The 13356-nt window shown below is 45.7% G+C and overlaps 1 protein-coding gene across 1 annotated transcript; it reads right to left on the minus strand.

The window, feature by feature from the left end:
• Positions 1 to 4819: 4819 nt before the first annotated feature.
• On the minus strand, positions 4820 to 5755 carry LOC120920603 (olfactory receptor-like protein OLF1). The gene has a single exon (XM_040332766.1). It carries the CDS (start codon positions 5753 to 5755, stop codon positions 4820 to 4822), a length of 936 nt encoding a protein of 311 aa, XP_040188700.1.
• Positions 5756 to 13356: the final 7601 nt, after the last annotated feature.

A 13356-nucleotide genomic window follows, 5' to 3' on the forward strand; every position in this document is an offset into this window, starting at 1 on the left:
CTGTAAAAATTACAATGGTCCCAAATTGGTGTCAAAAGTGTCCGATGTGTCCGCCATAATGTCGCAGTCATGATAAAAAATCGCTGATCGAAGCCATAACTAGTAAAAAATAAAAATGAGTAATAAAAATTCCATAAAACAGTCACCTATTTTGTAGACGCTATAACCTTTGCGCAAACCAATCAATAAACGCTTATTGCGATTTTTTTTTTACCAAAAATATGTAGAAGAATACATATCGGCCTAAACTGAGAAAAATATGCTTTTTATATATTTTTTGGGGATATTTATTATAGCTAAAAGTAAAAAATATTGTTTTTTTTTTCAAAATTGTCGCTCTTTTTTTGTTTATAGCGCAAGAAATTTAAATCACAGAGGTGATCAAATAGCACCAAAAGAAAGCTCTATTTGTGGGAAAAAAAGGACGCCAATTTTGTTAGGGAGCCACGTCGCACGACCGCGCAATTGTCAGTTAAAGCGACGCAGTGCCGAATCGCAAAAAGTGGCCTGGTCTTTAACCACTAAAATGGTCCGGGGCTGAAGCGGATAAGCTCTGATAATTTTATTTGTGCTACTAATTAGGGTTGTCCCGATACCACTTTTTTAGGACCGAGTACAAGTACCGATACTTTTTTTCAAGTAGTCGCCGATACCGATTACCGATACTTTTTTTTACTGTCATGTGACCGTTTTCAAACCACAATACAGACCAAAGATATTTTCTTTAGAATTATGAAGAACTGGTACATCATGGTGTGGGGCTGTTTTTTAGCATACGGTACTGGAAAACTACATGTCATTGAAGGAGTGATCACTGTCAGTGCAGCTCATCGGTGCCAGTGCCCAAAAGTGCAGCTAGCCAGTGCCACCTATCAGTGCAGATCAGTGCCCATTAGTGCATCAGTGCAGGGAGGCAGCTTATTAGTGCATCTCATCAGTGCCAGCCAATCAATGCCAGTGCCACCTATCAGTGCCATCCAATGGTGCCATCCAATTTGTGTTCGATGTCACAAAAAAAAACAAAAAAAAAAGTATTCTATTTTGGTATCGGGAGTATTTGCGCGAGTACGAGTACTAGCGCAAATACTCGGTATCTGTCCCGATAACGATACTGGTATCTGTATCTGGACAACCCTACTACTAATAATAATGCTAGTTATAATGAAATATATAATGCTCTAAAAAGCAAAGGTTCTATTTATTTACAAGGAAAGACAAATGCTAATATATAAAGAACTAGAGATAGAGAGAACATAAAAAAAAAAACATAGATAATATGCTACATAAGTCCTCAAAATTCTGTATCTTGGCTGGGCTCAAAGAAAAAAGAGAGAAAGGCAGAAAATTGTCTGACCTGCCATTTTACACCACACAGGAGCAACACTCACATCGACACCCTTCCTTGCCCCCTGTATAGTTCTGTTCAATGGCGGTGTGTCCTGTGGGCTCTAATCGGCTTCCAAATGGTTAAACAGAGGGCACACTGCTGTGCGTTCCCTGTTTAAACCATGCTGTGTTAGGGAATCGCTAGCCTAAAGCTGACTTGCCTTTCAGCCAATCAGGTACACCGGGTCTGGTTACTGGTCACCTGATTGGCTGAAGCGACAGGTAAGCAGAGATGACATTGAGGGAGCCTGGAGGAGGACGGCTGACCCGAGGAAGGTAAGTGCTGGCCGGTGGGGGGGGGGGGGGGCAAACTGGCTGAATTTGAGGTGGCAAACTGGCGATATTTGAGTGGACAATCTGGTGGTATTTGAGGGAGCAAACTGGCTGTAATTGTGGGGGCAAACTGGCGGTATTTGAGGGGGCAAACTGGTGGCTTTGAGGGGGAAAACTAGCTGTATTTGAGGAGGCAAACTGGCGGTATTTGAGGGGGCAAACTGGCGGTAATTGTGGGGGAAAACTGGCTGTATTTAAGGGGGAAAACTGGTGGCTTTGAGGGGTCAAATTGGCTGTATTTGAGGGGGAAAACTGTCTGCATTTGATGGGGAAACTGGCATCATTTGAGGGAACAAACTGGCTGTATTTGAGGGGGCAAACTGGCTGCATTTGATGGGGAAACTGGCATAATTTGAGGGGCAAACTTTCTGTATTTGAGGGGGAAAAGTCTCTGCATTTGAGGGGGCAACCTGGCTGCATTTGAGGGGGCAAACTGTCTGAATTTGATGGGGAAAACTGGCTGCATTTGATGAGGAAAACTGGCGGCATTTGATGGCACACTGGTGACAATTGATGGGCACAGTAGCTGTTTTTGATGGGCACAGTGAGGCTGCAATTGATGTTTTTTTATATATTGTTTGCGCCACCCCCAAACAAAAATTTTGAGCACCAGCCGCCACTGGTTCTGTCCAATGAGCAAAAATCTGTAAATCTTTAGGCCTTATGTTGCTATCCTCGATGTCCTCGAGCAGATTGCGTTGTCAGACTACAGGCAAATACCTTGACCCAGGTCAACATTTCAGCACCAGCTTGCCCTTTGATCTTCTAGTTGAAAGAAAGTGGATCAGACACTCCAATATTCACCTCCCCTGGAAGGCTAAGGTGATGTTCCTTTACCCCTACACATCAAAGTAAGAGGCTAATGCGAGAACGTCCTTCAGGAGATGAATCCCCATTTGCGACCCCCAGTTACCAACAATCCTTTTCTACTGGTATTCCAAGACGACCTCCAGTAGTGACCAAATGACTTGCGTATATACCAGACAGTAATAGTCCAGCAATGTCTGATATTAAAACACGTTCTGCACTACAACATCCAGTAAGGGCCAAGGGAACAAATGGCACTTTGGCTCTTACTCGAATAAAATGGTATCTGGACTACTAAACAATGGTGTGGCGCTACAATCAGGGCTCAAGTCCTGCGGGAACGCGTGGGAACGGAGTTCCTGCACTTTTTTCACAGCAGGAACTCAGTTCCCTTTGCAGGACTAGAGCAGCTGAGAGCAGCCGAGCCGACCGAGCCAATCCTTCACTAAGCGGCGATGCCCAGCTCGAGTCACTGTCAGGGGCAGGCGAACCTTAGCAATCCTTTATGTTACTGGCCACTTCCTGTATATGGATTCATCGGGTAGTGTGCGGGTATTCCGTCACTTCCTCGATGCCGCAATGTCTCCTGGGAGCTTTTGTCATTGTTCCCAGGAGACATTGCGGAGGTCTGCCGCAAGTTATCGCGGGATTTAGAAAGAACTTGCGGTTTAGTAATTATGCATATGAGCGTAGGGGAAGTGGATCTTGGGTGGGAGTTCCCACACTTTTTCCCCCAGGACTTGACCCCTGGCTACAATGCTCCATCTGTTTTGTACTATAAACCAAAGAAACTCTTGTGTTACACTATGTGATTTATTATTGCTCTGTGTCTTTAAGCTCTTTTCCCTTCTGTCTAGCTGAACTTTCTATCTCACTGTAGTTCTGTATATTCCCCTCCCCTTCCTGTCTCTCACTCATTAGCTCAGTATACCATCATGCTGTAACATCTTTCCATATGGCTTACAACAACCAACGTTTTTCTAACTATATATATCCATCATTAAACTGAACATTCGAAAGGATTCATTGTCTGTTTCTCTAACAGTGAGTTTATTCATTGAGTTAAGCTGTCTGAATTGATGCAAGGGATAAATAGAACACCAGGTCATGTAAGCCCTACATGAAGCTGGAGATAAAGTTTATGGCCTTGTAGTCAGAACAGAAACTGTGGAGATACTTTGGGGTATGGAAGCTGTCTGGATGATAATCAGATCCCATACACTCACATTTTTACAATACTGTTGAATAGAGACACCATTGGACAACCTTATGAGTCCCGCAATATCTTTTCACTTTCCCAAATTCTGGAAAGAAAAGCAGATGAAGACATTGTTAGGGGAAGAGATGGGATTTCTGTAGGACGCAATTACTACCTGAAAGTATTATATTACACATTACAGTGGAACTTCAGATTGTGAGTAATGCAGTTAACGAGCGTTTCGCCATACGAGCACTGTATTTAAAAAAATCCTGACTCGGCTTGCGAGTGTTGTCTCGCGAAACAAGCAGTATTCAAGCCACAGCGGTGTGCAGTACCGCGTTTGGCCGGAGGTGAGGGGCGCCGGAGCTGAGCGGAGCCGAACGGTGCATATTGGAGCCGTTTGGAAATGCTCGGAAAGACTTGGAAATACTCTGTTCCCGAGACTTTCCAAGGTTTTCCGAGGTCAGCCGAGCTGACCTTGGCTTTTCTGTGTGTTTTCGAGGCTCTCCCGCGCCCCCCCCCCACCTCTGGCCACATGCGGTATTGCATGCCATAGTAGTCAATGCGGAACAAATTATTTTCGTTTCCATTGACTTCTATGGGGAAACTCGCTTTGATATGTGAGTACTTTGGATTACGAGCAGTCTACTGGAACGGATTATGCTCGTAATCAGAGGTTCCACTGTACTTAGCTTGTGTACACATAAGATGAAAGAAATAAAAACTTTGGGCCAGATCCACAAAAACCTGACGTAACTTAAAAAATCCAATTTAAGTTACACTGGCTTAAAGTTTCTACCTAAGTGCCTGATCCACAAAGCACTTATCTAGAAATTTCAGGCTGTGTAACTAAAATTCCGCCGGCGCAAGGCGTTCCTATTCAAATGGGGCGGGAAAGCATACCAAATGCCGTCGCTGCAATGGGCCTTTACAAGGTGTGACTAACTTTACACTTTGTAAAACGAGCCCTAATTTTACACATGCCGGATCTTCTGTGTAACTTTGGAAAAAGCCTTTTGAGGATCGTTTCCAAAGTTACACACAGACTGAACAGCACTTAAGTCGGAGTATCTCTTTTGAGGATCTGGCCCTTTATTTATAACACTTCATGGCCAGTCTCCTTTTCAAAGTCCCTTTTACGTCTTTGTTCCTTATGCTATAGATGATGGGATTCAACATCGGTGTCACCACGGTGTAAAGCATGGAAATTGCTCGATCGCGTTCTGGGGAGTAGCTGGACCGAGGTCGTAAGTACATAAAAGCAATTGTACCATAGTAGAGGCAAACCACAGCCAGATGCGAGCCACAGGTGGAGAAGGCCTTATATCGTCCTTTGTTGGAGCGAATCTTCAGGATGGTGGAGATGATGTGGAAATATGAGATAAGTGTCAGCAGAAATGAAAAAAGAGCGATGATCCCTCCGGAGATGTACACAGCAACTTCGTTGAACAAGGTGTCCCTGCAGGAGAGCCGGAAGAGTGGAGGCATCTCGCAGAAGAAGTGATTGACCAGCTTGGACTTGCAGTATGGAAGCTGGAAGGTAAAGGCCGCATGGATCATAGAGTTCAGGAAGCTCACGGTCCACGAGAAAGCAACCAGAGAAATGCATAAGCGCTTGTGCATGATAATTTGGTATCGTAAAGGGTTGCAGATGGCCACGTATCGATCGTAGGCCATGACGGCTAAAATGATGCACTCCGTCGCTCCGAGAGCCAGGGAAAAATACATCTGTGAGGCACATCCTAGGAAGGAAATACTTTTGTCCTGAGATAAGGTATTTACAAGTATTTTAGGCACAATGGTGGAGGAGAAGCAGATGTCAATGAATGAGAGGTTGGTGAGAAAGAAGTACATCGGAGTGTGCAGCTGGCTGTCAATCCTTACAATTACAATGAGGAGAACATTTCCTGACAATGTGATGGTGTAAATGATTAGGAATATTAGGAAATATATGACTTGAAGGTATGGGATGCTTGAGAGGCCAAGAAGGACGAAGGAGCTTGTGTAAGTTTGGTTATAAGGTTCCATCACCCTCTTTAAAATGTACCTGTGAAGTGCAAAAGATGCAACTGAGAACCGATTGATCTGTTAAAAGATTTGTAATTTTTTTGAGCTGGTGATCTGCCAATATGGTTCCGGCTATCAGGATGGTTCCTTTAAGGACTGCGCAGGTGCAATCCTTTGCCGACGGAAATCTCCAAACCTGGGCCGGCATCCAGGGCGACGTGAAATTTGAGGAAAGTTGCCAGTCGGCCTCACGTCTCGCTTCGCTCGGACAGCTCGCCCCGCTCGCTCGGCCTCCTGGCTCTCTTTTTATATCCTACAATCCACGGCTATGTTCAGGAATGAGCCTGGATGCCGGCCGAGGTTCGAAGATTTCCGTCGGCAAGGATTGCGCCTGCGCAGTCCTTACAGGAACCATCTGGATAGGGGAACAATACCGACAAGTCACCGGTCTTGTGATTCACTTATCTCTTTACTACACTTCTCTTCACTGTTATTTATCTTGGCCAGAAACTTCCCCCAGCCTGAGCATGGATTTACAGGAGGAACATGAAAGAAAGGGGGTACCAAAAAGGTAACCCAAAATCGGACTTTAACCACTTCAATACCTGCCCATAGTCATATGATGTCCACAGATGGGATCTCCCATCCTGGGTGGACGTCATATGACGTCCTGGGCTTTCTGAAGGGATATCTGAATGATGCCTGCAGCTAGAGGCATCATTCAGATATCATTATTTGTCGGCGGCGATTCTGCGCACCATAAGAACTATCATGGCTGGGGTTGCTTTATTCACCTGATATCTGGTACTGCCCCCCTACAGACTCATTGCTCTGACTTCTGACCCTGAATTTAAAGGATATTAAAGCCTGATACCTGGTGCTGTCCTCCACAGAATCAGTGCTTCAGGTTTCTGGCAACTGCTCCTCACTGGGAATCATTCAACCTGGAAGAGCAATGATAGGCAGGAGCCAGGAGAAAGAGTCAACACAAACAGGGCCTGCAGGCCGTTTAATTGGCATAGGCGTCTGATGTGTTTTTTCAAAGGATAGACATAAGTCCAGTGGCGTAGTGATTGGGCATATGGGGGTCATGTGCGGCGGCAGGGCTGGCCTGTCCGTGATCACGGTTGCTTCTGGAGTCTCGCCTCTGCACATGACCCCACATGCCCAATCACAGGGCCAGGCCACTGAACATGGCGGCCAGAGCACAGGGGACACAAGCAATGAAAATTGTGAGGCGTCACTGTCTTTTTCTCCTCCTCTCCTCTGGACCAATGCAGGACAAAAAAAAGAATAGGTAAGAGTCGTGTTGCTGGCCTCGGGTGGGATGGACATGGTTTGGGGAGAGGGAGCAGCCAGAAACAGTATAGTGGTCAGTGTAGTGTAGTGGTCAGTGTTAGAATCAGGTTGGTCAGTACTATTGTAGGAAGGAAAAGGGCTCTGGGAGTCCGCAGGTGAGGGGGGCGGAAATAACTTGCCCTGCACCGGGCACTGACAACCCACGCTACGCCACTGCATAAGTCAGCTGCTTTAGTAAAACATTGAATTACTATATTTCACCAAATAGTTATTTAGTAAAAAAAGGTAATTGGATGTTTTTGCTAAAGCAGATGACTCGTGCCTATACTTTGAAAAGCCACATCGGGCGCCTCTGCCAATTAAACTACCTACGGGCTTTTTTTTGCACTGACTCTTTCTACTACTTCATGAGAACCCCCTAAGAGCACCAAGGATGGGAATGCCCAAGGCATAGAGAGCAACCACACTGACCGTGTGTGGAGACAGGTTTTCTCCACCCGCGCACTGGGAAGGCCACGTGTCCCCCCATAGTTGGGTAACCACAGCCTCAACAGTCGTCCATTTTGATCTTTTTTCCTTTTATGCTGGACTTACTGCATTAATCTACTACGCAATAAGGTCTCTTATGCCTCCCTTTCTTTTCTTTTTCAGTAATAAAATCTAAGCTTTACCAGAAACCCCTGGCCTGCTCCTCAGGAACCTATGGTCCACGAGCTACCACCTCACCCCAGACCTTACAGGAGCCTGGAGAGGGATTATGTGGGGGACAGTGCCAGAGATCAGATGATTATGTCCTTTAAATTAAGGACATCAAGGCCCGGATTCACAAAGCACTTACGCCAACGTATCTCGAGATACGCTGCATAAGTGTAACTATGCGCCGTCGTATCTGTGCGCCGTGCCCACAATCTGAGATACGCCTGAAAATAGGCTTCCTACGACCGATGTAACTTGCCTACTCCGTCGTATCGTGGGCGCATAGTTACGCCGGGTGCATTTGCCGCTCCCATAGATTTTCTATGCACATATGCAAATGAGGGAGATATACCGATTCACAAGCGTAGTAGCGCCCGGCGCATCATATACGTGGTTTGCGTAAGTCGTACGTCCGGCGTAAAGTTATTCCCCATATAGGAGACGCAACTCATGCAAAGGTATGGACCAGGGAACACAAGCCATCGTATCTTTTGTCGTTTACGTTGTACGTGAATATGACTAGGCGTAGTTTACGTTCACGTCGTAGGCAGTCATTCGACGTATCTTAGGGAGTAATTCCGACGTGATTCTGAGCACGCGCACAGGGATGCGGCCACAGGACGGTGCATGCGCCATTCATTTTAAGTACTTCTATGACGCTTGGCCTATCATTTGCATGGGGTCACGCCTCATTAGCATGGCTCACGCCCACTTCCACCTACGCCAGCTTACGCCGAGGGAACCCAGCGCAGTTTGGGAGGCAAGTGCTTTGTGAATTCGGTGCTTGCCTCTCTGCGCTACGTCAGCGTAGCGTATATTAGATACGCTACGCCCGTCTAAATATGCGCTGATGTATGTGAATCCGGGCCCAAGTCTCTACCCTGGGTACACAGGATAGGGCACCACCATGTCATTGGGATCCTCCTATCACCAGAGGAAGAAGACATGGTGGACATGAAGGGAAGACGTGGGAGATCACTAAATCTGGCCAGACACCTGGAAAAAAAGGCATTGGTTTGGTCCACTCTGCTGTTGTTAGATGACAGAAACTCTCCTGTGACTTTAACCCATGACTAACTGGCATAGTTACCCCTTGTACTGAAAGTATGTCTCTTTAAAATGAATATTGCTAGACTAAAAAGCACTGTTTTTTTTTTTTGTTTTTCTTTTAAAGCCTCGTACACACGAGTGATATTCCCGTCGGAAAAAAGTTGGAATGGTTTCCGCTGAAGCTTGGCTTGCATACATATGGTCAAACAAACGTTCTCTGAACTTCCGAGCGTTAAGAACGCAGTGACGTACAACACTATGACGAGGTGAGAAAAAGAAGTTCAATGCTTCCGAGTATGCGTCAAACTGTTTTTTTGCACGTCGGAAAAGCATACAAATGATCGGATTTTTGAGAACCTGCTCTTAAACTTTTTCTGGCGGGAATTTCGACAGAAAAAGTCAGATGGAGCATTGGACTTTTTCTGTCGGGAATTCCGACCGTGTGTAAGGGGCTTTAGCAAAACCAGGGTTTCACTGTAAATATGTTTTTCTTCTTTTGTACCTAGAATTTTGCTTTAAATGCCTTTTTTAAATGCTTCTAATAAAATTCCCCAAATATCCCCTAGTCACATGACTGTATTGGGAACTTTCTCTTCCTCTCGGTGGAGATACTATTGTGTCATGTTCCCAAGACCTACGGGAACCCCGTGTTTCTTTTTTTGGATCTTGAGCTTGCTTATTGTATGAAGGGGAAAACCGCTTTCCTGTCCAGTCCTCCTCTGCATGATATGAAGAGAATGCAGGATGCAAGTAATCAAGTCTGCTTCTGTTTCACTTTAGTGGCCGTAAGAGTTATGCCGCGTACACACGACCGTTTTTCGGGATGTAAAAAAATTACATTTTTTTTTATGTCATTAAAAATGATCATGTGGGCTCCAGAGCATTTTTTGCGACATTAAAAATGGGCATTAAAAATTTAAAACATGCTCTAAATTTTCGCGTAGTTTTTCACGTTGTTGGTTTTTACGTCGTTAACCACTTTAACCCCGCCGCACGCCTATTTACGTCCACAGAATGGCACGTACAGACAGATGGGCGTATATATATACGTCCTTGCCTTCTAGCGGGTCGGGGGTCCGATCGGGACCCCCTCTGCGGCGGGCGGCTTACCCCGGGGAGCGATCCGGGACGACGGCGCGGCTATTCGTTTATAGCGGCTCCGTCGCGATCGCTCCCCGGAGCTGAAGAACAGGGAGAGCCGTATGTAAACACGGCTTCCCCGTGCTTCACTGTGGCGGCGTATCGATCGAGTGATCCCTTTTATAGGGAGACTCGATCGATGACGTCAGTCCTACAGCCACACCCCCCTACAGTTGTAAACACACACTAGGTGAACCCTAACTCTTACAGCGCCCCCTGTGGTTAACTCCCAAACTGCAACTGTCATTTTCACAATAAACAATGCAATTTAAATGCTTGTTGCTGTGAAAATGACAATGGTCCCAAAAATGTGTCAAAATTGTCCGAAGTGTCCGCCATAATGTCGCAGTCACGAAAAAAATCGCTGATCGCCGCCAATAGTAGTAAAAATTTTTTTTTTTTTTATAAAAATGCAATAAAACTATCCCCTATTTTGTAAACGCTATAAATTTTGCGCAAACCAATCGATAAACACTTATTGTGATTTTTTTTTACCAAAAATAGGTAGAAGAATACGTATCGGCCTAAACTGAGGAAAATAAAAATGTTATATATGTTTTTGGAGGATATTTATTATAGCAAAAAGTAAAAAAATATTGATTTTTTTTCAAAATTGTTTATAGCGCAAAAAATAAAAGCCGCAGAGGTGATCAAATACCACCAAAAGAAAGCTCTATTTGTGGGGAAAAAAGGACGCCAATTTTGTTTGGGAGCCACGTCGCACGACCGCGCAATTGTCTGTTAAAGCGACGCAGTGCCGAATCACAAAACCTGGCCTGGGTCTTTAGCTGCCTAAAGGTCCGGGGCTTAAGTGGTTAAAAATGGTCGTATGTAGGCTTTAACGACGTGAAAATAACACACATGCTCAGAAGCAAGTTATAAAACAGGAGCGCTCGTTCTGGTAAAACGAGCGTTCGTAATGGAGATAGCACATTCGTCACGCTGTAACAGACTGAAAAGCGCGAATCGTCTCTCACCAAACTTTTACTAACACGAAATCAGCAAAAGCAGCCCCCAGGGTGGTGCCATTCGAATGGAACTTCCCCTTTATAGTGCCATTGTACGTCACCGCGCTTTGCTCGAGCATTATTTTTTCACGTTCGTGTGTAGGTAAGGCCGGCTTAACAATTATCGGGTTGAAAAAAACGTTGTTTTTTCTAGACCACTAAAAATGGTCGTGTGTACGCGGCATTAGTTCCACTGTCAGAAAAATCAGTTCTGGCAAAAAGAAAAACCTGCAAATAAAAAAAACAAGTGAATTCATATGTTTCCTAATGTGTGCCACTCTATTCAATAGGAATCCTCTGAAGACTGCTGAAAGACCAACATTCCTGGAATGCCGCGTACACATGGTCGGAATTTCCGACAACAAATGTTCGATGGGAGCTTGTTGTTGGAAATTCCCGACCGTTTGTAAGCTCCATCAGACATTTGCTGTTGGAATTTCCGACAACAAAAATTTGAGAGCTGGTTCTCAAATTTTCCGACAACAAAATTTGTCGGAAATTTCCAAGCGTGTGTCCACAATTCCGACGCACAAAATTCCACGCATGCTCGGAATCAAGCAGAAGAGCCAGGCTGGCCATTGAACTTCATTTTTCTCGGCTCATCGTAAGTGGTGTTGTACGTCACTACGTTCTTGACGTTCGCAATTTGCGACAACATTTGTGTGACCGTGTGTATGCAAGACAAGTTTGAGCCAACATCTGTCGGAAAAAAATCCACGGTTTTGTTGTCGGAATGTCCGATTGTCTGTATGCGGGAGAAGTGTCAGTCTACCGTTTCCCCCTACGTGCTTAGTAGGGTGACCACATGTCCAAACTATCATTCAGGGACACCCCCCCTTCCCAAAAATCAGCTTGTGCTGTAACGAATCACGGCACAGTGATTGGACACAAGAGGCGAGATTTATGATTTCTCCAATCACAAGTAGGGGACGGGGATTGTGCTCCTCCAGGCATTCCCGGCCAGGACAAGTACTGTCAGTGAGTAAAGCGGTGATGTGGCGGCCTTTTTTGGGGGAATCAGATTGGTCCAGGGGGTGGCTGTGTCAGTTTCATTCCGGGACACTGTATTGTCCTGGAATGATGCGGGACTGTCCCGGGCAATCCGGGACACGTGATCACCCTAGTGCTTAGTGGGTCCTAGGAGATCGAGACTCCTAGAACAGTGAGCCTGTCAGATTTCAGCAGAGGATTGCTTTTTTTTTTTTTAACTACACTGAGCACAATTATAAACCCAACACTTTTGTGTTTGCCCCTATTTATCATGAGCTGAACTCAAAGATCTTACAACTTTTTCTATGTACACAAAAGGCCTACTTTTCTCAAATATTGTTCACAAATCTGTCTAAATCTTTGTTAGTGAGCACTTCTCCTTTGCCAAGATAATCCATCCACCTCACAGGTGTGGCCTATCAAGATACTGATTAGACAGCAAGATTATTGCACATGTGCTCCTTAAGGCCCGTACACACAATCCACATGTATGCCGTGTCCTCCACATGGCTTCTCGCAAACTGCAAACAGAACTTCTTATGGCTTACTTTTGTAGCACTACCCCCGAAGGAGCTGCTGGTTTGTTTTGGGCGGCATGTTACCTCTATTTCTTCACCATCTAGGGCAGTGGTTCTCAACCTGGGGGTCGGGACCCCCTCGGGGGTCGAATGAGGATTTGCCAGGGGTCACCAAATCCTGGGCTGTTCCTAAAGCCCACACCTCTCTCCCATCCTTTTTGCGGCCGCCCAGCAGAGCTGTGCCTGGAGCCTGTGGCCGCCCAGCTGGGCTGTTTCTAGAGCCCGCTGCCGCCCACTCAGCCTCTTCGCAGCTGCCCATTCAGTTCACGGCATGGCTGGGGAGCAGAGACTAGAGGTCAGCTGACTGGTGAGGAATGTGAAAGGGGAGGGGCTGGAGGAGACCCCATGTCCTGATTTCAGTATAGGTGTCACTGCTACGAGACACCACAAAGTTGGAGACACAGTGAACCCGGAGACACAGTGAACCCGGAGACACATTGAGTAACACTATCTGTGATTATAGTTGCCATTAAATATCCCCACTACAGTTCTCAGATCAGCAGATGACCCTGAGCAAGAGCACCGAAGTTGACTGATCAGTACTCCCCGTCAAGACTGCCACTGATCCCACCCCCCACCAGCAATGCCACTCATCCCATTCCCCCCACCCCCGCACCAAGGAGTAAGAGAAGGAATAAAAATAGAGAATACATGGAAGGGGTAGGAAAAGAGGGAGAGGAACAAAGAAAAAGGGAGAGAAAAAAATAAGAGAAAGAACAAGATGGCTAGAGAGAGGAATGGGGGGAAAAAACAAGAAATTAGGATAGAGAGATAAAGGTGAGAGAAAGGAGAACAAAGGGAGTGTACCATAAGGGGTTTTAATACTGTACGAGTGGAAGGGACTCAGGTAGCACTAAATGTC

Source organism: Rana temporaria, chromosome 13 (genome assembly GCF_905171775.1).
Source record: "Rana temporaria chromosome 13, aRanTem1.1, whole genome shotgun sequence".
Lineage (NCBI taxonomy): Eukaryota > Metazoa > Chordata > Amphibia > Anura > Ranidae > Rana > Rana temporaria.

Bases quoted from the DNA above. Each gene is read 5' to 3' on its own strand.
- LOC120920603 (XM_040332766.1), bottom strand. From the start codon at position 5,755: ATGGAACCTTATAACCAAACTTACACAAGCTCCTTCGTCCTTCTTGGC.